Genomic DNA, 25022 nt, shown 5'->3' with positions numbered 1-25022 from the left:
TTGTTTCAATAATTGATGATAAGAAAATCTTAAGGAAATTGCAAATTTTTTTCAATAACCAGAACCCCTTTCCTTTACCCTGACACACTGTCTGGCTACACGAGTACACAGAGAAAAATAATTGACCAAATCACTCATCAATTATTCAGATGAATGAGGCAAAAACGAAACTTACGACATAATTATGCACACACGAATTAAAACAGGGGAAACGTAGACGAACGTAATCTGGGGTGCATTACAGGTTACATCACAGACGAGTATGATACTCAAGATACAGATCATTTCTGCAACAGATGACATGACGAAAGAGTCGGTCAGTCGGGCAAACATAAAATCTGCAATCGAAATTGCCCAACTTGATTTTTAATTTTTTATTATTATTAAGATGTGTGATGTACCTATTAATTTGTTTTCAGTATACACGCTAATATGTTTGTATTTACCTACACGTTTTGATTATACATGTTTAATAGAAGTAAGGCAAAGGTCTTAAATTTGTTTTTTTGTATTCAATTCTTTTTTTTCTTTTCTTAATTAATAAACCATTGATTGGTGGGGTAATAATTGTCAGTGAACCTATAAAAAGTCCATGGCCATTTTATTCAGCTGACTAGGTATGCAGCTCGACTCACTCCAATTCTACGATGTTTGATAAAAATAATAATATTAGGCCAATGTACCCAATGGGGGACAGTGGGTAATTGGGGACACACAATGTTTGGACACCCATTGAGCAGCCCGGTTTCACTTCAATTCGAAAATTTTGATATGTTTAGCAGGATCTAAGTGAGAATAATCCAAAAATCCCGTATTTGAATCGTTAGGGAAAACCCAATAAAAAATGTCTGTGATACCGTAATTTTCAGCATTTTTAATTGGGGACAGTGGGTAAACTTTTCCCTAATGATTGAAATGCGGAATTTTTGGATTATTCTCACTTAGATCCTGCTGATTATATCAAAATTTTCCAATTAAAGTGAAACCGGGCTGCTCAATGGGTGTCCAAACACTCTGTGTCCTCAATTACCCACTGTCCCCCATTAGGCACAATGACCTTAGTCTTGAAGACTATAAGTTTCTCTGAAGAGTTCAACAAAATATAATAGGAACCTTTCGGGAGATTCAAAGTGTGAAAAACATCTCCGGACTATTTTTATTAAATTCAATTCTCAGGAATTTTTTTTATTTTATTGACTCTCACGATTTTTCTATAGTTTGTATGTTAATGATATGATTAGTGTGTCATTCCTTTTTTAACAAGTCAAAAGAAGAAAAAAAAATGAAACAGATGAGATGTCAAAGGTTAACAATATTCTTTTATGTATTCATTTGTTACAGTGATTTATTTCAATCGGTTTTGGAATATTTTGATTGATTCTCGCGATTTCCTTTCACTTTCAGTCTGAAAGTATTACAAAAATGATATATTTCGTGGGTCTTTTTTTCTTTCTGTTAAAAATTAGAAGGTTACCTTTACTTACTAAGATACATGCATGTTCTGGTGGTTAATTTTCATGTGAAAAATTTCTATTTTTTCAAATACTATTCTGTTTTAAATTTTTTTTTTTTTATTGATTCTTGCGATTTTCCACGCATTTTAAACGCGAACGTTCAACTTTTTTCGCAAATCTTTTCTATTTACATTTAAATCTTTACATTTTTAATTAATTTTCGAAAAAAAATTGTTCTTTTAAACAAGTATTGAAACGTTTTCCTAATCTGTAGGTTGACGCTGAAAAATTGAATTCCGAGTACAGAGATTAGAGTCTGTCTGATTTGAACATCAATACCAGCGATCCGGATCCATTGAAATTTTGGTCTATCGTGTTTGGTTTGAAAAATTCGGCTGGAGCGGTTTTATATCCAAACCTTCCAACAGTGATCAAATTTTCGCTAATTTTACCATATAGCAACGCTGATGTTAAACGAGTGTTCAGTTACTTACATAACATCAAGACAGAGAAGCGAAATAAACTGAAAACTAGGAGTGTAAAAGCACTGCTGTGAACGAAAGATGCCCATTAGTGACTTAGTCCCATTTCAGCCTACGAAGAAGCTCATAAATCCCTATTTTAAATTTCTCTTAATATGGTATTCTTGAACCAAATATTTTGTTTCTACATATGTATTTTAAATAATTTTAAGATTGAAAGATTTTAATACTTATCTTATTGGTATAATACATATTTAGATTAAGTATTATTATACCTAACCAAGTATTATGGGTAATATTGATGAAAAGTTACTTCCTATTTAGTTTTAATCATTTCGAAATCGAAAGACTATTATTTCTTGTCATAATCTAGATCATCTTCATTTTGTTTCAATGTATTTTAAATAAGTTTAAGATTGAAAGATTTTTATATCTTGTTATAATATTTAGATTACTGTACCTAACCAAATATTATGAGTAATATTGGTAAAAAGTTACTTCCTACTTATGTAGTTTTAATATCTAATTTCAAAATCGAAAGACTATTTCAGTATTTCTTGTCATACTCTAGATTATCATTGAGTTGTGCTTATGTGACATTTTTTTAGATACTTAGTACGTATTGCACTTCAACTTTTCTCCTTTTTTTTTGGTGTTTTTTATGAAATAATTTTTGTTCTTTATTATTATCATGGTTACGAAATACCAGTAAAATCATTTTTCGAAGAATAACTTGTATTTCTTATTGCTTATTGCAACATTAAAGGCCACCCAATATTAAAATTTTGTATAAAATCGAATTGAAAAAAAAACGGAACCTTTTGTTGAATTCCTGAACAGTTTTCGAAACTTTTGAAAATAATTCTGTGGCAATAGTGATTACATCTGTTGCACGCAGAACTTCTTTGTTGAAAAACGATAACGAGAGAAAAATTAAAAAAAAAAATCTATACACAACTAATAATTGTAAGGGAGATTAGCTTTCATACTTTACCACGTAAGTACTAAAACAAAATCATTCAATTACATTCAGCCAACCAAAAGCAGCCAAAAAACTACGAATTCGGGTTATCTCGGTTGACAATGTTTCTCACAAAATTTCTCATTTAGATCCTGCAGAATTTAGTCGTTCATGCTCGATGGCCCCTCAGATCATCGACATATCGCTGTTTCCATTCTTTCATTACTCAGTAATCCAATAAATGAGTAAACAATTTCCCATCCACAATGTCAAAAATCCAACCAAAAAAACTTTCCATCTCCTAGCTTGTATTATTTTATTTCACATCACATAATTATTGCTAAATCCAATAAAAAATATATTCAGTACGATAACGATCAATAAAAACATAAATTTGATCAATTGCCGACTAAAACAAAAACTGAGTACATGATAAAATAAACATATGTACCTTACACATAATAATAATCAAAACGAGGCAACATCATTATCAAAAATTCATCACAAAAAACAATGAAAAATCAATTGAAAATCTGCAATTTCACACTTTTAGCGAACATCGACATCACACGCAGACCATCCTACTACATAACCCGACCAGTCTCAAGATAAAGAAGCCTTGAACTCTTCAATCCGAGATTTGTCATCGTTGAAAAACCAGCTTAAAAACAGATTCATCTCATCGTCAAATTTGAACTTTGTTTTTATTTGGCCACTGTCTCTCAACTCGTATAATTTAGCAAGTTTGAAATCCTGTATCGCCTTTTCACTCGAGAACACCCATTGGAGAAAAAATTCCAATCTGACAAACTCAGGATGGAAATCCTTCCACGAACCAGTGAATTTTTTTCCTCGATCGTACAGCCACCCCATCACCTCTACTACACAAATTTCGAACAACGTTTTGAAAATCCTATCTAGTGGTAACGATAACTTAAAATTCTCTACCGCATTCTCATCTTCATTTAGACACCACTTTATAAAATCGTTCCAAGCATCCACTCGAACGTTTCTGTATTCGCCCGAAATCAGGATATCGCGACTCAATTCTAACAATCTGTTTTTCGCTAAAGCCAAGTCCGAAGTCGAAGAAAGAATAAGTTCAACGTAATTTCTGATACATGCGATAACACCATGCTCGATAGCGAATTTAAAATGAGGCTCGGATTCCTGCCCTAGTATCAGGTCTCTTTCAAACTCTCTCAATTGATTTGTATCTGGAAACGTTTCGTCGATAAACTTTCTAGGATTAACGGGGTACTGACCATAAAATATAACGCAAGCATCAAACGTATCGAACGATTTCAACACGCTCACCTTCAGATTGAAAACAACTTCGGGCTCATCGGAACAAAACTGAAGAAATTCGCTAAGCTCTTCGAAACACTCAGCATGCACCAACTTCAAACAATAGACTTCGATCGAGGCGTAATCGCTTAAGTGATTTTTCTTGAACGAGGTTATTTTGTCTTTACTTCCAAGACATAACGTCATGATATTTTGCAAATTCGCGGCCGACATACCAACTATAAGATCTTTCCAATTTTCTCGCCAAAACTTCTCTCTGGACTCGGCATCCATCACCGACAACAATTCGATCAACAATCTAACATCTTTGGATAAACCCTCAATTGTACGACCAGGGGCAACGTAGCGTAAATCATTGAGTAATTTTTTCGAATAATTAGCCAGCAGATGATTTTTCAAGTCATCCTGAGCATCCATCCATATTTCAGAAGTTAACCGGATTGCTCTACTTTGAAGATGTAACAAAAGTGTGCGTAGAATTGGGTAAAAGGCATTATTCGTGACCACGTTCTTCAAACGATTCCACACGTCAATCACATCAGTCCCAAATTCGGTAGTTAGACACCTGAAAATTTCACTGGATCTCGAAATCACACTATCCAATTGCGTTCTGCTCAATTTACACAACGCGTGCTTCAAGAATTCGTAATCTTTTGTGTAGTTATTCATATCGATAACTTTCTCTACCTGTTCATCGTCGGTTAAAAATCCCCAAAGATACTCAAACGCAGACCAAGTCTCAGCGCAACAGTTTTTCAACAAATGAACCTCTACGCAGCTACACGCCTCATCTACCTGAATCGTGCACTCCCCGCCACTCATTTTAAAATTCCAATACTGAATCATAGGGTGATCGGAAACCATTGCTGTGAGGCGTAAGATTCTGATATCGTCGATTAAACAGTATATACACGCCATCTTATATTTCTCTATCTCGCTCAATACGTCAGATCTGATCAAATTTTTGGCAGTATGCTCCCAATGAATTGTTCCATCAGCTCGCCACGAAATAAGGCCTACTAAACCGTCCACGAAACCGGCGTTTTCGGGATACGAAAAAACAGAAGAACTATGAAACTCGCACCATACTGCGAAACAACGTTGGACAATCTTGATACACTCGACCATCATTTTTTGAATGTTTCCAGGTAGCTGGACAATCTCCGTAATTTGTCGGTCATCACAAACTAGCCATCGACAGGAATTTGTGCTTTCTCGACGACATTGCTCCATGGTGCGATACCATATCGAAGCTGATGCGACGACGCAAGCTAACTCCTGCAACTGTCCAGGGCTCGAATAGAAGATCAAACGAGAATCGTTGGTTGCCATCATATGTATTATGCAGACAGTAAATCAACGTAGATTGACGAGAATCTGCAATCGAAATGATTCAATCAATTTCCTATTCGCAAAGACCGACTTTTAAACCGTATTTGTTAACAAGCAAGCCAATATTAGGAACCTCTCACCACACGCCTGACTCGACGTAATTCTTTGTAAATGTACCTACCTAGTCATGCTACTTATTCAATTTCGAGTATTCATGCAATAAACATTTTTTTTTTTTTTTGTTTCTTCAATTAGTATTTGTCTACTCCTTTCCTTTCTGTATTCGAGGTGTCTAATAAATCGAAAAAATGAAAAAGAACAACCTTTCGATAACTTTTGGGTGATCGAATTTTCATTTTTGGACGACCTTTCTTAAAAATTACGCAGCTTTGAAATTCAACTCCGATGGATAATTTTTATAGAACTTTTCGCACTAATCACCGAAAAAATAAATGAAAATTTCATAACGTCAGCATTTTTTCAAATTTTCAGAGTTGATGACACGATTTTTACAGGGTTTCTATAATTTTTTGCAAATTTCAAGTTACTTTTATCATAATTTCACGATTTTTGTTATGTTTTACGTGATTTTTCACACAATATCATTTCATTTCAATATCTGAAGTTTTTTTTGTAATTTCGCACAAGCATTTTCGGAATATTTTATTCAATTTTCAACAACAGGGTGTCTACTAAATCCAAAAAACAAAATTTCGTACCTTTTTCGTACTTGAAGGTATGTACATTGGAGGGAGGGGGTGTATCATGTCATTTCGGCTACAAAAATCAGAATTTTAACGTGCTGAGCGGTGTGGTCTGGGTCGTCGAGAGCCAATGCGAGCCCGGAACGAATACATCATATTATTTTGCCCATAAAGGTTTTTTGAGAGGGGGGAGGGCCGAGGGGGTTTGACTGAAAAGTTGTCAACAGAAGTGAGGAAAAAATGCCCATTTTGCTGATTGATATCATATTTAATAAGACTTACAAAAATGTTCATTTTCTGTTTTGAATTTTTGGGGGCCCATAAGTAATTTTTCTCCAATTTTGAAAGAATAAAAAAATTGGCCCGAGCAAAGCAAGGGGCGAAAGTTTTTGAAAACTTGATTTTAAAAGACTTGAAAACGAGACTTCGAAAAAAAAGAGGAAAGGCCCGAGCGAGGCGAGTGCAAAAACTTCGGAAAATTCGTATTTAACTATTAAAAAAAACCAATGTTTTTTAATGCAAGGAGTTCGTTTTTTGGTTTATAAAATTTTAGTATTGGAAAAATGTTATTAGGATGTTAATTTTGATTTTAAAAAAGTCAGAGAACAGGTCCAAGTGAAGGCGAAAACTATTGAAAAATTGTGTTTCGGGAAGTAGGTAGTCCATGCGAGAATTTCATTTTTTACTTTGAAACTTTAAAAATTGAATACTTTGTTGACGATTTTTTAAAAAGAATTCCAATTTTGAAAAAGAAAAGAAAACAATCCCAAGCTAAGCGAGGGCAAAAGCTTTAGAAAATTGTAGTTCGAAAAGCAGAACAATATCAATTTTAATGCAAGAAATTCTTTTTTTCTTATCTTAATTTTTTTCAATTTTATCAATGGTTTTTTGAAATTGTGAGCGGGAAAAAAGCACCAAATTGGCCCGAGCGAAGCGATGGCAGAAGCTTTTCTAAATTTGTAGTTTCAAGAAGCGAAACAGTAGTGATTTTAATGTGAAAAATCCCGTTTTTCTCCCAATGACATTAAAAAGTTTGTTTAAAACTAACTACTTTCCAAACATCAATGAATAATCTGAGAAAATATAGAAAACAATAATTTAGCCCGAGCAAATGCGAGCCGCGAGGGCAAAAGTTTTTGAAAAAAATAAAAATTTTGAGGATACATTATGGTAATTTTGTAGGCGAATTAACATTTAAATCCTTTGAAAATTTCGTACAAATTTCGTAAATTTCGTACATTTTGAGCAGTTTTTCGTACTTTTTTGGGTCATTTTCAAATTTCGTACCTTTTTCGTAAATTCGTACTTTTATCGTGTTGTAGACACCCTGTACTACTACATAACCCGACCAGTCTCAAGATAAAGAAGCCTTGAACTCTTCAATCCGAGATTTGTCATCGTTGAAAAACCAGCTTAAAAACAGATTCATCTCATCGTCAAATTTGAACTTTGTTTTTATTTGGCCACTGTCTCTCAACTCGTATAGTTTGGCAAGTTTGAAATCCTGTATCGCCTTTTCACTCGAGAACACCCATTGGAGAAAAAATTCCAATCCGACAAACTCAGGATGGAAATCCTTCCACGAACCAGTGAATTTTTTCTCTCGATTGTACAGCGACCCCATCACCTTTACTACACATTTTGCGAACACCGTTTTGAAAATCCTATCAAGTGGTAACGATAACTTAAAATTCTCTACCGCGTTATCATCTTCGTTTAGACACCACTTTATAAAATCGTTCCATGCATCCACGTGCACGTTTATGTATTTGCCCGAAATCAGGATATCGCGACTTAATTCTAATAATTTGTTTTTCGCCAAAAGCAAATCCGAAGTCGAAGAAAGAATAAGTTCAACGTAATTTCTGATACTAGCGATAACACCATACTCGATAGCGCATTTAAAATGAGCCTCGGATTCCTGCACTAGTATCAGTTCTCTTTCAAACTCTCTCAATTGATTTGTATCTGGAAACGTTTCATCGAGAAACTTTCTAGGATCGACGTGGTACGGAAACATAACGCAAGCACGAAACATATCGATCGATTTCAACACGCTCACCCTCAGATTGAAAACAACTTCGGGCTCGTCGGAACAAAACTGAAGAAATTCGCTAAGCTCTTCTAAATACACACCACGCAATAATCTCGCACAATAGACTTCGATCGAGGCGTAATCGCTCATGTGATTTTTCTTGAATGAGGTTACTTTGTCATTACTCCCAAGACATAACGTCATGATATTTTGCAAATTCGCGGCCGACGTACCAACTATAAGATCTTTCCAATTTTCTCGCCAAAACTTCTCTCTGTACTTGGCATCCATCGTCGACAATAACTCGATCAACAATCTAACATCTTTGGATAAACCCTTAATTGAACGACCAGGGGCAACGTAGCGTAAATCATTGAGTAATTTTTTCGAATGATTAGCCAGCAGATGATTTTTCAAGTCATCCGGAGTATCCATCCATATTTCATAAGTTAGGGTTGCTCTACGTTCAAGTTGTAACAAAAGTGTGTGTAGAAATGGGTAAAAGACTTTATTCGAGACTACGTTCTTCACACGATTCCACACGTCAATCACACAAGTCTCTGATTCGGTAGTTAGACACCTGAAAATTTCGCTGGATCTCGAAATCACACGATCCAATTGCGTTCTGCTCAATTTACACAACGCGTACTTCAAGAATTTGTAATCTTTTGTGTAGTTATTCATATCGATAACTTTCTCTACTTGTTCATCGTCGGTTAAAAATCCCCAAAGATACTCGAATGCAAACCAAGTCTCAGCGCAACAGTTTTTCAACAAATGAGCCTCTACGCAGCTACACGCCTCATCTACCTGAATCGTGCACTCCCTGCCACTCATTTTAAAATTCCAATACCGAATCATAGGGTGATCGGAAACTATTGCTGTGAGGCGTAAGATTCTGATATCGTCGATTAAACAGTAGACACACGCCATCTTGTATTTCTCTATTTCGCTCAATACGTCAGACCTGATCAAATTTTTGGCGGTATGCTCCCAATGAATTGTTCCATCAGCTCGCCACGAAATATGGCCTACTAAACCGTCCACGAAGCCGGCGTTTTCGGGATACGAAAAAACAGAAGAACTATGAAAATCGCACCATGCCGCCAAACCACTTTCCACAATGTTGATACATTCGACCATCATTTTTTGAATGTTTCCAGGTAGCTGGACAGTCTCCGTAATTTCTCGGTCACCACAAAGTAGCCATCCACGGGGATGTGTGCTTTCTCGATGATCTTTCTCCATGTTGCGATACCATATCGAAGCTGATGCGACGACGCAAGCTAACTCCTGCAATTGTCCAGGGCTCGAATAGAAGATCAAACGAGAATCATTGGTTGCCATCATATTATGCAGACAGTAAATCAACGTAGATTGATGAGAATCTGCAATCGAAATGATTCAATCAATTTCCTATTCGCACAGACCGACTTTTAAACCGAATTTGTTAACAAGCAAGCCAATATTAGGAACCTCTCACCACACGTCTGACTCGACGTAATTCTCAGGAAATGTACCTAGCCATGCTACTCATTCAACTTCGAGTATTCATGCAATAAACATTTTTTTTTTTTTGTTTCTTCAATTAGTATTTGTCAGGTCTACTCATTTCCCTTCTGTGTTCAAGGTGTCTACTAAATCGAAAAAATGAAAAAGAACAACCTTTCGATGAGTTTTGGGTGATCGAATTATCATTTTTGGACGACTTTTCTTAAAAAATACGCAGGTTTGAAATTCAACTCCGATGGATAATTTTTATAGAATTTTTCGCACCAATCACCGAAAAAATAAATGACAATTTCATCACGTCATTTCAGCATTTTTTCATATTTTCAGAGTTGATGACTTTACGTGATTTTTCACACAATTTCTTTTCATTTCAATACCTGAAGTATTTTTTGTAATTTCGCCTAAGCATTTTTGGAAAATTTTACTCAATTTTCAACTAATTTGGAGAAATCTTCAACAACTAAGAGTTCAATTCAACAATAATTTTTAGAATAATTGCTGCATTTTCCATAAGTTATGATTAAATTTGGAATATTCGATTGATTTAGAAAATGGCGTTCAATTTTTGGCCCAACGAAGTCACCCAGAATGAAAATTCAAAACAGAAAAGGTAATTCACACCTCCAGTACACGTCAGCGTCACCATTGAGCTTGAAACATTGCACATTATTCGAGTCATGAATCATGAAAACCTTGAACTTCTCTATTTGGGATGCATCGTAATTACAAAACCATGCGATAACTGAATCGACCAATGTAGCCTCATTAGACTCTAGTAGAACTCTCATCGACTCTACTTTCTTATACGCGAAAAGTTTACCTAGTTTGAAATTCTCTACGGCTTTTTCAGTCTTGAAAATCCATCCGAGGAAATAATCCAACCGTTTAAAAAAATGCTTATGACTACTAGCTTTTCGCTCAATCCGCCTCATTCGCCGTACATTTTTATCAAACAACGTCTTATAAATCTGGTTGATGGGTAACAACAGTTCGAAATTCTGCACCGCATCATCATCGTCATGCAGACACCACTTGATAAATTTATTCCAACCCTTTTTCCTAAACCATTCTAATTCGGCTGAAATCAGCATACCTCGAAACAAATCTAGTAATTTACTCTTAGCTAAATTCAAGTCTGACATCGAAGATGATACACGATTGACCAAATTGATAATATTACTGGCCTGACCTCGTATTATGGCATTCCTAAAACACGCCATAGATTCCTCGCCTAGAATCAAATTTCTTTTGAACTCGTTTACCAGATTCGTATCCGTGAACATTTCGCCGAGAAACATGTCGAAAGTATCCTGTAATTTTGGATGAAAGAAGCTATACTCGAGCAGTATCGGCAATTGCAATACGTTCATTCTCAAATTGAAGATGACCTCGGGGTCGTCAGAACAAAACTGGAGAAGTTTGCTAATGCCTTCGTAATCCCCATCTTCCATCATCGACCCGCAACAGGATTTGATCTCATTATAATTGCAAAAATGGATTTCCTTGAAAGACGCTACATTGTCATCACTTCTGAGACACAATTTCATGATTTGTTGCAAGTACTCGGGAGACACACCAGGGATGATACGAAGCCACTTCTCTCGCCAAATGCTCTCTCTGAAGTCGGCGTTTTTCGACAGCAACAATTCGATCAATAATCTGACGTCCTTCCACCCGTCAGGGGGTGTGTGTATGTGTAACAATGAGTGTATTATTCCATCGAAACGATCAACCAAGATGTAATTTTTCAACGTATTCGAAGCACTGCACCATATTTCAAAAGCCAAACCATGATATTTCGCGTGATTCAAAGCCGCTCGCATCAAACTATAAAAGGCATCGTTCGTGATCACGTCCTTAACCCGACCCCACAAATGAATTACCAAAGTTTCCGATGCGAAAAACGCTGATTCATCACGTTCCAAACACCTGAAGACATCAGATGCTTTCGACATCAAAAGCACCAGTTGCCTTTCGTTCAATTTCAACAATGCATACTTCAAGAACAGATAATCGTTTGAAAAATTTGCCATTTTTATAACTTTCAGGTTTTGTTCATCCTCGGTCAAAAATTGCCAAAGATACTCGAACGCTAACCTTGTTTCAGCGCAGCAGGTTTTCAGCAAACTAGCCTCCACACAGCTAGATTCGGGATCTTCTTGAATGGTGCACTGCTGGCCACTCATACGAAAATTCCAATACCGAATCAGCGGATAATCCAGATTTGTACTCGTAGCTGTCGGCCATAATCTTTTAACATCGTCAACTAAACAATAAATACACGCGATTCGATATCTTTCTTCGTCGTTCAAAACATCAGACTTGACCAAATTTACAGCAGTTTCCGTCCAATTGATGGTTCCATCGACACGCCACCGAATAAAATTAACTAAATCATAATCGAGACCCGCATCTGGGCGATTTTGAAAAATTCTCAAATGATGAAATTTGCACCAGTATGCGAAGGACTTCCGCACTGCCATGAAACATTGGTCGATCATTTGCTTGAGACTTGAAGGCAGCTGCGCCACGTCTGAAATGTGCTGCTCGTCTGCAGCGAAGTCGTGGAACCAGCGGATGCTAATTACGCCATTTTTCATCTTACGAGGGTATTCCTTTATTCTGCGATACCATATAAAAGCTGAGGCAGCGACGCACGCTAACTCTTGCAAGTGTCCAGGTTCCGAGTAGAAAACAAAACCATCCTCAAATGTTGTTTCAATACGCCTTGGTCGTGCGAGATGCCAATTAATTCCATAAGGAGAAGCCCAGTAGTTTCTAAAAGCCATCATTTGCAGACATCAACAGTCAACACTTCGCGACGGAAATCTGCAATCGAAATTTCCCAACTAAATTAGTTCAACTTGATTTTTAATCAATTATCATTATTAAGATGTGTGATGTACTTATTAATTTTTTTTTCAGTAAGCACGTGAATAAGTTAGTACTAAATGTGAAGCCTTCAATTTGTTTTTGCATTCAATTCTTCTTTTAGGTGGGTAACTGGGTAATTGTCAGTGAACCTATACGAAAGTTGAACAAAACAACGCACACTCAATGTAAAGCAATCCATATGGCCATTTTATTCAGCACGACTCCTCGTTCTACTTCTATGATGCTTGATAAAAATTGTTTCAAAGACTCTGTGATTCTTCGCATATTAAAAAAATTAGCTATCAACAAAATATAAAAGGAATCGTTCGGGAAATTCAAAGAGTGAAAAACATCTCCGTACTGTTTTCATCAAGTTTAATTCTTGCGATATTTCTTTTAAACATTGATTCTCACAATTTTTCCATACTTTGTATTATTAATGATATGATTTATGTGTCATCTTTTTTTTTTTTTTTGTTAGTGTTACGTACCTACACAGGTCAAAAAAAAATGAAAGAGATGAGATGTTAAAGGTTAGAAAGTAACTTTAACTCATTTGTTCTAGTGATCAATTTCCAAGTGATAAATTTCAATCTTTTTTGGAATATTTGGATTGATTCTAGCGATTTTTTTTCAGTCTGTAGGTATGATAAATGATATGATTCGTGGGTCTTTTTTTTCTGTTAACGATTAGAAAGGTTACCTTTACTTTCTAAGATGCATGTTCTAATGATTAATTTTTTAGTGAAAAATTTTAATTTTTTTTTTTTATAATATTCTGTTTTTTATAATTTTTTTTATTGATCTCGAGTGTTCAAAACGCGTTTTGAACACGAACATTCAAATTTTATCACTAAGTTTTTTTATTTGCACTTAAATCTCTACACTTTCCATTGATTTTCAAAAAAAATAAAATAAAAAAATAAGATTTTATACAGATTTTTATCCAAGTACCTGGCAATACTTCTTGGGAGACAGGATACTGGCTCACAAGACATGAATTGTAAACTTCAGACATTGAGATAGTCTTTACCTTAGTTTTCATTTCATATGCAGATTGTAGTTATTTGTTAGGTTATCACTTTATGTATTAATTTATCACTTATGAGAAACATTTCTAGGTTTACTCTAGGCCAACCATTGTTTCAATAATTAAAGAAAAGAAACATTGAAGAAAATTGCCAAATTTTTTCAACCAGAACCCCTTTGCCTTACTCTGACACGCTGTCTGGCTACATGAGTACAAAAAGAAAAATAATTGACTGAATCACTCATTAATTACTCAGATAAGTGAGCCAAAAAACTACGAACCGGGTGATCTCGGTTGACGGAGCTTCTTACAAAATCTCTGTTTAGAGTCTGCAGAATTTCGTGGGTTATGCTTGTGGTCCCTCAGTTCATCGACATATTGCTGTCTCCATTCTTTCATTACTCAACAATCCAATAAATTAGTAAGCAAGTACCAAGCCGAAAAAACTCCAAAAGGCAACCAAAAAAAAAACTTAATATCTCCCAGCCTGTATTTTCATTTTACATAACATAATTATTGATAAATCCAATAAAATATATATTCAGTACGATAACGATCAATACAAACATAAATTTGATCAATTACAAAGCAAAACAAAAACTAAGTAATAAAATAAACATACCTTACACATACAATAATCAAAACGAGGCAACAGTGTTAACAGAAAGTCAAAACAAAAAACAATTCAAGGTTAGCGAACATCAACATCACACCCAGACCATCCTACACAACTCGAGTCTCAAGATAAAGAAGCCTTGAACTCTTCAATCCGAGATTTGTAATCATTGAAAAAACAGCTTAAAAACAAAAAATTTGAACAACGATCTTATCCGGCCACTGTCTCTCAACTCGTTATAGTTTGGCAAAGAGGAACTTTTCAGCACACGTCTAACTTGACGTAATTCTCAGCGAATACCCAGCCATGCTACTTAAACTTATTCAGTATTCACCTTCGAGTATTCGTGCAATAAACAATTTTTTTTTTTTGGTTTTTTCAATTAGTTACCTAGTTGTCTACTCATTTCGCTTCTGTGTTCAAGGTGTCTACCAAACTGAAAAAAACGAAAGAGAATGGCCTTCTGATGACTTTTGGATGATCGAATTTTCATTTTTGGACAACCTTTCTCAAAAATTACATGCATTGATTACTGCAAATAAAATTTAAAAATTTCATCACATTCGCATTTTTTCACATTTTCAAAGTAGATGAAACGTTTTTAACGGAAATTCTTTGGATTTTCGGTAAATTTCAAGTTGCTTCTATCATACTTTTACGATTTTCATTTTTTACACAATTTCATTTCATTTCAATACAAGGATTATTTTTCGAAATTTTGTACAATTTTTTTCATAACTGAGCGTTTTTGGAATATTTTGCTAATTTTTTTTACAATGTTTCATCAATTTTCAGCCGATTTAAACAATTTTTAAGGCGTTACAACAAATTTGTAAGCAATTTTCGCGAAATTTTCTTATTTACGTTGATTTTTCAACTAATTTACGGAAATTTCCAACTACTAAGAGGTCAATTCGATAGTAATTATTATAGTAATATGTACCTGCAATTTTAAAACATTAACATTTAATTAAGAAAAAATTCGATTGATTTCAGAAAATGGAATTCAGTTTTTGGCTCAAAAGACGACTTCTTAATACTTTGGATAACCTTGTAGACACCTTGTAACCCACCATCCGATCTCACATGAAGTCACCCAGAATGAAGACATCGCGCTTTAATCAAGTCATGAAACATGGAAACCTTGAATTTCTCAATTTGGGATACATTGTCGTTACAAAGCCATGCTATAACTGAATCGATCAATGTGACATCATTAGATTCGAGTACAACTCTAATCGGCTCCACTTTTTTATAAGCGAAAAGTTTACCAAGTTTAAAATTCTCTACGGCCTTTTCAGTCATGAAAATCCATCGGAGGAAATATTCCAACGGTTTAAAATAACGCTCATATCTACACCCATATTGCTTAAGTCGCCTCATTACCCCCATACTTCTATCAAACAACGTCTTGAAAATCTGATTGACGGGTAACAACAGTTTGAAATTCTGCACCGCATCATCATCGTCATGCAGACACCACTTGATAAATTTATTCCAACCCCCTTCACTAAACCGTTCTAATACGGCTGAAATACCGAAACCTTGAAACTTGAACCGTTCTAATTCGGCTGATATTAGCATATCTCGAAACAACTCCAGTAATCTACTTTTAGCTAAATTCAAGTCTGACATCGAAGATGATACACGATCGACCAAATTACTAATATTATCGATCTCACCTAGCTTTATGGCCTTCCTAAAACACACCATAGATTCCTCACTTAGAATCAAATTTCTTTTGAACTCGTTCACCAGATTCGTATCAGTGAACATTTCGCTGAGAAATGTTTCGAAAGTATCCTGTATTGTTGGATGAAAACGGCTGTACTCGAGCAGTCTCGGCAATTGCAATACGTTCATTCTCAAATTGAAGATGACCTCGGGGTCGTCTGAACAAAACTGGAGAAATTCGCTAATGCCTTCGTAATTCCCATCTTCCATCATCGACCCGCAGCAGGATTTGATCTCATCGTAATTACAAAAATGCATTTTCTTGAAAGACGCTACATTGTCATCACTTCCGAGACACAATTTCATGATTTGTTGCAAGTACTCGGGAGACACGCCAGTGATGATACTACTCCAGTTTTCTCGCCAAGTTCTCTGTCTAAAGTCGGCGTTTCTCGACGAAAACGATTCGATTAACAACCTGACATCCTTCCAACCTTCAAGGGGGGGTTTTCAACAGTAAGTGCATTATTTCATCGAAATGATTACCCAAGGTATAATTTTTCAACGTATTCGAAGCACTGTTCCATATTTCAAAAGCCAAACCATGACGATGAACATAAGTCAAAGCCGCTCGCATTAATTCATAAAAGGCATCGTTCGTGATCTTGTCCTTAACACGACTCCACAAATAAATTACCAAAGCGTACGCTACGGAAGTCGCTGATTCATCACGTTCTAAACACCCGAAGACATCATATGCTTCCGACATGAAAAGCATTAATTGCCTTCCGTTCAATTTAAGCAATGCATACTTCAACAACTGTTCATCGTTTGAATACTTTGACATATCCATAACTTTTAGGTCTTGTTCATCATCGGTCATAAATTGCCAAAGGTACTCGAAAGCTGACCTTGTTAATGTTCCAGCGCAGCAGTTTTTCAGCAAAATAGCTTCCACACAGCTAGATTCGGAATCCTTTCGAATCGTGATCTGCTTACCACTCATACGAAAATTCCAATACTTAATCAGCAGACAATCGATATTCGTAGTTGTCGGCCATAATCTTTCTATATCGTCAACCAAACAATAAATACACGCGATTCGATATCTTTCCTCGTCGTTCAAAACATCACACTTGACCAAATTTACAGCAGTTTCCGTCCAATCGATGGTTGCATCGGCACGCCACGAAATAAAATTTACTAAATCATAATCGAGACCCGCATCCGGGCGATTTTGAAAAATTCTCAAATGATGAAACTTGCACCACTTTGCGAAGGAGTTCTTCACTGCCCTGAAACATTGGTTGATCATTTGCTTGAGATTTGAAGGTAGCTGCGCCATGTCTGAAATATGCTGCTCGTCTGCAGCGAAGTCGTGGAACCATGGGATGCTAACTTCGCCATTTTCCATCTTACGGGGGTATTCCTTTATTCTGCGATACCATAAAAATGCCGAGGCGACGACGCACGCTAACTCTTGCAACTGCCCAGGTTCCGAGTATAAGACAAAACCATTCTCGAATGATGTTTGAATAGGCATTGGCCGTGTGGGATGCCAATGATTTCCATACGGATTAGTCCAGTAGTTTTCCAAAGCCATCATTTGCAGACATCAACAGTCAACACTTCGCGATGAAAATCTGCAATCGAAATTGCCCAACTAAATTAGTTCAACTTGAATTTTATTCTCCATTATTAAGATGTGTGATGTACATATTAATTCGTTTACATAATACACGCTAATACGTTTCCTATGCTTTCATCAACAAATAATAGGAACCTTTCAAAACACAAAATGAATAAGTTTTTTCTCTTCTCGGTAGTAATAATAGAGTACCCTCAGCTGAAAACCATAACCAATCCGCATAGTTTTATTCGATCCAAAAAAAAAAACAAGATTTCTTGCACTTTAAAAAAAACACTCTTTTAGCAACATTGGACTGTGAGGAGCAGGAATGCCTTAACCGCGTATCGTGTGTATTCTAATACCCACTATACTCGCGGGTATTAATGTATCTTTTCGTTATACTGGTTTTTCTATGAAAAACCAGTACATGATATTTTCATGTATTGTTCTACTACTTATGGTGTGTGTGTGTGTGTGTAAGCTTTGACGTCAGTCAAGGACTTTTCCGATTTCGCATAGGGCTCGTCTCTAGGCGAACCGCACTCGATTCTCACTTGATCTTTTACGTCTGGCCAGGGTAGAACTTCTCGTCACCAAAACGATTGTTCATATCGTTCAATGGGTTACACAGTATCCTTCTTGCAATTTATTCTAAGTATTACCCGCTTGTTCGGTGTGAATTTGTATGTCTTTTAAACGTAATGTAAATCGTGAGATACGTCGTCTCGTTATATTGTTTTTATGGTATTTTAGATCACGTCCCATAATCCGGATCTTGGGGCTGTGATCTCGTTTAAAATGTATTCCTCAGACTTAACAGAATTATCGATCGGACCTGGTATTGGTGAGTCCACAGGAGAGATAATTTAACGTGAATAGTTCTGGGTAAGTAATGAAAAAAGCTTACTCGTAGAGTCTGGCACTCTGCTGCGGTTAACTCCTTTTATTAATTAATCCTAATTAATATTACGACTAACCAATAGTGAGTAGACATAATTTTATCGTGTCTATGTTCATACCTATATTATTGCCTTAATTGACAACTAAGTATCTACGTGTTGTCAACTGTTGCTTATTATACTGCATAATCGAATATTTGTTCATTCGAGATGCATTTCTATGTAAATCTTCTTTTGGCTACTGTGATTTACGTATTTTTCATGTATAGTTGTATAAATACAATATAGGCGAGTTATACATGTTCTTTCGAGTTTTATTTAATGGTACGTAAAGCTCAACTTTTATAAATGATAGTGGTTCGTTAATAGAAAGAGCCTGCCTCCAGAGCTAGTTAGGTATCAGGAAATTATTCCCCTCCCTGGGAATAATTATTTGATTCCCTTTTTATGAGCCGCTAGACAAAACTTCTTACCGTCAAAAGTAATTAGTTACTTTCTACCACTGCTATCTATTACTACTATCACTATATCATTTATTGGCGTCCAACTTTGGGGGCTTACTCTTCGGTGTACGTAATTATGGTACACGAAAATTATCGGATATTTTCTGACTGATATAGAGGACCTCGAGTGACGGGGTCTATGGGTCAGAAAACCTCTATGTTTCGCATCATCATATTTACGGAGATTGGAGATAAGTCTCGAAAACGAATTCACTAATAATTCCTCTTCTTCAAATTTTTTCGTAAAAATTTGAAAATGCCTAATTCGGGGATTTATTCTTAAATTCACGTAATATAATGCACGAAAATTATCGGATATTTTCTGACTGATATAGAAGACCTCTATTGATGGCATCTATGGGTCAGAAAACCTCTATGTTTCGAATCATCGTATTTACGTGAATCCAAAAGATAAATCAAAAACACGAATTTGCCTAACTTTCAATGAATTTTTTCATACTCTTGAAAAGTTGAAGTCGTTCATAAATACCAAAAAGCTGCCTATAAGCATTATTTATGACGAACTTTTGAATTTTTCGCCGAATTTGAGATTCATTCCTCAAATCTCGACACCCATAAATTATGTCTTTACATTTCCACCTATTATTTGAACGGAAAAAGCTAAGAACAAAGCATAGTTCAAATCTAAATTTATGCTTTTCTTATAGTTTAAGCTAAATTATCGAGTGTAGAATGATTCGGTGAAATGTACTCTTTTCCTCAATATCATGCTCTTCTCACCTCTCGGATTTCTTTGGAAAGACGAAAGTGAGAAATTCTAGTGAAAAACTGTTGATATCGAATTAACGATGTGTGAAATAATCACGATTCAAGTTGTGTCCAATTGAGATTAGACCCTATCTGTGAGCAAGGCCTTGAGTCTGACAAGTATCACAGTGGGGTGGTCATCTCTAAACACAGGAGAATCGTGAAGATACATACCACTTCAAATTTGAGAAACAACAGGGATTCACTAGATTACGAAAACTGGAATAAATTGAGTAATTTTATCGACCCATTTATACTCGAATACGAGTCATGGTAAATTCTTTTTCTCTCTTCTAACAGAGAAAATTAACTGAAAAATTGACTCATGTTTGTTCTCCCTAGTCATGTTAGATTTAGAATATCTAAAATTAAGTTTTTTCAAAAATAGATACCAAATATTTCGAGGCAAGATTTGATTTATTTTCAAAGTCACGAGATATTTCGAATCTGTACCTTGAAATTATCATGGCCAACAATTTTTTGATTAGAGAAAAATTCTTGCTGGGTAATTTCACGAAATTCTAACCTGTTAAGTTAAGAAAATTCACCAAGTGTGAGATGGCTTGAGATTTCGTAACTGAGGAACGGAAATTCAACTTGTCTCATAATTGGATAATAATTATTTTGAAGATCATTTTGGTTTCGTAAAAAATGATACTTTCAAAATAATTTATCGTAGAATTAGATATAATGACCATACCCACAGAGTAAAAGAATCTCGTAATTCAAAAAATGAGATTTCTGAACACTCGGTGATAACTTTGAATTCGCCTTGAAGATCATTTTTGTTTCGTAAAAAATGATACTATCAGAAGAATTCAAAGTAGAAATGTATCTAAAAATGCTTTATTTTCTAAGTCTCAAAATTAAGGTTTCTCATTTTTGGATTTTTGTAATTATCAGAAAGTTCGAAAATGATGAAACACCAAAATATGGCATTGTTCAAAAATCTGTTTCGAATACTTTGAGACGAATTTGAGCAATACCAATTCATGTTCCTTATTCTACAAATTAGATATAAGTCTCTCTTCTGAAACGCATTTATCCAAAATTTCAAGATTCGAAATTCTGAAAATGAAAATTTTTTCGTATATCTGTAATATTTGGCAGAGAATTACGAAAAACGAGATGGTTTAGGCTAGAAAAGACCACGTTTTCGATCACTTTTTCGTCCTCACAGACGACATAGGCGGTCGTAGAGGTGACTTTAAGCCTAAATTTTCAAGGATAGACACGACGCCATCTTTCCACACGAGTTTGGAAATGTCATCCTGACCATCTAGAATCGTCTCTAGGCTCTTCCATCAAAGAGAGCCGACAATATGATGCAATTTTTTACGATTTTTCTTTACTTGAAGTAAGAAGAGAGACACACTATTTTTAGACTAGATATGGCTTGACAATTTTTCGTCCCATATGCTTTAGTATAATAAAAATTAGTAATTAAGCTTAAGAATATGTACTTGGCACTGGTACTAGTTTTTCAAGGTCCGGCCAGTAATTAGTGCTCGCGGTAAAAATCAAAGCAAGCACAGAAATCTCCGCTTTTCTGGAAATTACAAGCGGCGAAACTGACCAATCTCAAAGAAAAACCATTACCTATGTCAACCGCATATACGTTGAGTGTAATAAAAATTATTCTTCTTCTCTCTCGTTTTGTTCAGACAAAACCATGATTTTTTATCTCGTAACAATACACTCAGCGCCATACCACCGCTTACCCCTACCTTCCACCCATTATATTCTTTTGTTCCATGCCGAAAAAATTGTACTAATCACTTTTGTCAAAGCATAGGTAAAGATGTCAAACAGCATGCCGCCAGGAGATGCTACAGTTCTCTAGGTAAAAATTACGTAAAACTGCTAATATTTTTACGAGCAGGTACATGAAGATGAGAACAGCCGCCGACCTAGCAAGGCCATGCAATTCGCGAACTTTTCATGGTCAAGTTCATCGTTAAAATCTGGCCCACTGACACAGTCACGATGCCGACATCGTCCTGCATTGAACTGGTGACATAGAATCGCACTAGTTAGTCAAGGACACCTGCACCATCGTCTCGATTCCTTGGTCAAGTTCTGCTTCCAATACGATACGAAAATCATTTTGTGCTTTGATCTTGAGCTCTTCGGATCTCTTTAGTCTTTTCTCTCTCGACTCGAGTATATGAATACTCCTCCGGCATTCAACACTAGAAGTAGGGTAAGTCAGTCGCAAATTTTACCAGCTTTGAACTTTGATAAATTACTTCAAAGTATCCCTTGCAATAATTCTCTCGCAAATATGGATAAATCTGCTAAGATTATTGATTCGGACACTTCATCATTTAGTGATCATTCTCGTATCATAGATAAAGAAAATTCATCCGATGATGAAAATGCTTTTATTTTTGTAACCGATGAAGGCATCGGTACTCAAACTATTATTCCGCCTTTTGATTATGATAAATTGCGCGATACTACTGACGACGAAGTCTATAAAATTTTTCGAAAAACTTGGAAATGGAATGAAAATATCCACAAAGAAGTTCGTAAAAATCACGCCGAGCTTAAAGAAGAAATTTCGAAAAATACAACTATGACTTCGGAAAATAAAGACGACGTTGATAATTTGAAAAAGAAAATTTCGGATATTAAAACCTCGAATGACGTGAATAATCAAACCTCTACGATGCGTTATACCGAATTAATCTCGAAACTTAATGATACGCAAATTACCATCGACGACGCGCATGAAAAAATCTTTGAAAATAAAATGGATATAAAATCGATTTCGGATTCATTAAATAAAATCGAAAATGATAATACGATTCGTGACGAAGGTAGTAGTAACTTAGTAAACGAAGTTAACGTGTTAAAACGAGCTATTCGCCATCCAGTTACGGCACCTGCGAAAGCTAAATCTTTGGCTATCGATGCAGGATCTGTAAAAAATGCAGGAATTGCATTTGCTGATGAGCAATTGCATTTTCCTCACAAATTCCTCCAAGAATTCGATGACTATTTCGCTGAAACGAATGCTCTCGAGAAACATAAAATTTTCGCGTTTAAAGGTGTCATCACCACAAAAGATCGAAAAGCTTTTTTGGAAACGGTTCGCAATGTTAATAATTATCGTGAATTGAAACAGAAATTCCTTGATTTCTATTGGGATCGTCGTGCTCAAAACGAAGCCATGAAATTCTGCCGATATGACTTTGTCATTTCTGAAAATGTCAAAGACATGGCAAACCAAATGACTCGTTGGGCTAGATCACTAAAACATCATCGTCATGGCAATGACGAAGAAATCATAGAAATTCTACTCGGAAAAGCTCCTGAGCAATATCAATGGATGTTGTCCGATGACAAACAAACTTTGGACCAATTTATTTCAAAACTTAATAAATTATCTCGTATGCAACGCGATCCGGATAACGAAGTTCCGATTGTTTTTCGTAGAAATCAAAAACGTTTCGACGACTATACTGCCAAAGCTCCTTCGAAACCGAGATATACTTCCACGCAAGCACTGGACAATAATCAGTTGCAGTCTTTACTCGAAACTATTGCTAAAAAACTTAAACCTACCGCGACAAATTCGAATTATAATCGTGGTACCTACCAGAGTAATAATAACGCTATGCCAAATTCGAGCTACAATCGTGGTAATTATCAAACTACCAATAGTAACAATTCGCAATCCGCGAATAAGAATTCAAATACGTATCCACAAAAAGACAAGTCTGAATCGAAATCTACATCTCAAAATCCTATTCAAACATCTAAAAATACGTCAAATTCTACTCCAACAACGTATGCAAAACCTTTTGATGTTGATAAAGGTTACGGTAATCTTGTAATGAAACGATTTATTCCAAAAACACCATCCGCCAGCATTCCCCTTCCTGTCAAAACCATTCAAGTTGACGAAGAGGACGATGACGACGTGATTATTCAAACCTCTCAAGAAGATCCCACCGATTTAACTGCTGTTTGCAATATGCTCAACACTCTTTTCGAAAATTCCGACGATATTGATTCCCAACAAATCACAGCCGCGGTTCAAATGCTTACGACGAAAGTCACAGATTCTGTCACCGAAGATGAATCGTCTTCGGGAAACGAGAGTCACTAGGCAGCCGAGGGGCACCTCCTAGTGTTACGAACGCCCCTATTGAACCCCCATTAGATAAATACATATGGATAGGCGATGGAATTTCCCATTTTATGGCTCGCGGTGAAGTGGCCTTTGCAACGCAACTTCCTCGTTATTTACGCGATCAAATAGCTCTCAAAGATTTGCAATACCAAATTTCCATCTCAAAATTTCCGAAAAACGCAGATTTCATACTTTCTGCTGCCCAGCTAGAGCTGAATTATTCAAAGAAACCCTATCGCATAATAGAACGACAACTTCGCGCAGTCATAGTGACTTTACTTGAAAAAGAGCCAAACAGCATAATTCTACTCTTTCCTTTGATTAAACCAAGAACTCCAGGTGATCCTGAGGTGTGCCTACATCGATACATTGATTTTAAGAATATCTTTTTAAGAATCGCTACTCACGATAGGATCATGTTATGGCGCAACCCATCGATGAAATTTTTAGAAACAGAACGAGCACAAAATCATAGTAAACCGTTTATAAGACCAAAAATTGGTCCGAAAACCGAATTAATTCCTCTCGTGCATAAATTTCATTTCATCCCTGGACTCAAACGCTATTTCCCTTCCATTACAGAATATCGAGATGTTCGTAATGCGCTGATTTCATCCATTCGTACACTTGATAGACTGAATGAAGAAAATTTAAAGTTACAGAATGTTGACATAAATCCGGAACTGAGCATTGAATCTTCCGAAAATGAAAAATTAGAAGACGATTTTCAAGAAACGAAAACAATAATTCCATCCGTTTTTATTGTGAAAGAAACTCAAACTGACGATACTTCATCAAAAAATACGACTCTAGATTGCGACTTTGGCAATCTATTACTCGCTAAAATAAATTATCATCAATATCAATCAAAATCTGCTACTTCAAAAACTCACAAGTTTGGAAAAAGAAACGAAATTGGTTATATTGACGTGATTGACAATATACCTATCGATTTAGAAGAACCGGATCTGTCAACAGCCTCCCAATTAATTTCAGAAAAAACCAATGACCCTGCCTGCGTCATTCCTGTTATTATAGGTGCTCGCAAAGTTGCATTGCAACTGGATTCAGGGGCACTTCCAAACGTTTTAACTCGACA

General features: G+C 35.8%; 2 protein-coding genes across 10 annotated transcripts in view; both read right to left on the bottom strand.

Annotated features, from left to right (window-relative positions):
* LOC135845406 (deoxyhypusine hydroxylase-like) overlaps positions 1–25022 on the bottom strand; it is a 152570-nt gene that overhangs the window by 92663 nt on the left and 34885 nt on the right. The window contains exon 2 of one of the 9 annotated variants that reach the window (XM_065363925.1): positions 3197–5582. The exons of 5 other annotated variants lie outside the window; for them this stretch is intronic. In XM_065363925.1, the coding sequence (XP_065219997.1) occupies positions 3501–5540 (2040 nt within the window). In that variant the 5' untranslated portion in view covers positions 5541–5582 and the 3' untranslated portion in view covers positions 3197–3500. 3 more of the 9 variants (XM_065363926.1, XM_065363921.1, XM_065363930.1) reach the window with 3 other exon arrangements.
* The window catches only part of LOC135845413 (adenosine 3'-phospho 5'-phosphosulfate transporter 1-like), an 82397-nt gene that overhangs the window by 22619 nt on the left and 34756 nt on the right, over positions 1–25022 (bottom strand). The window lies entirely within an intron of this gene.

The sequence above is a fragment of the Planococcus citri genome, chromosome 4 (genome assembly GCF_950023065.1).
Source record: "Planococcus citri chromosome 4, ihPlaCitr1.1, whole genome shotgun sequence".
NCBI classification, from domain to species: domain Eukaryota; kingdom Metazoa; phylum Arthropoda; class Insecta; order Hemiptera; family Pseudococcidae; genus Planococcus; species Planococcus citri.
Note: the sequence above shows the minus strand (reverse complement) of the source record. Positions and strands in the feature narration are given on the sequence as shown.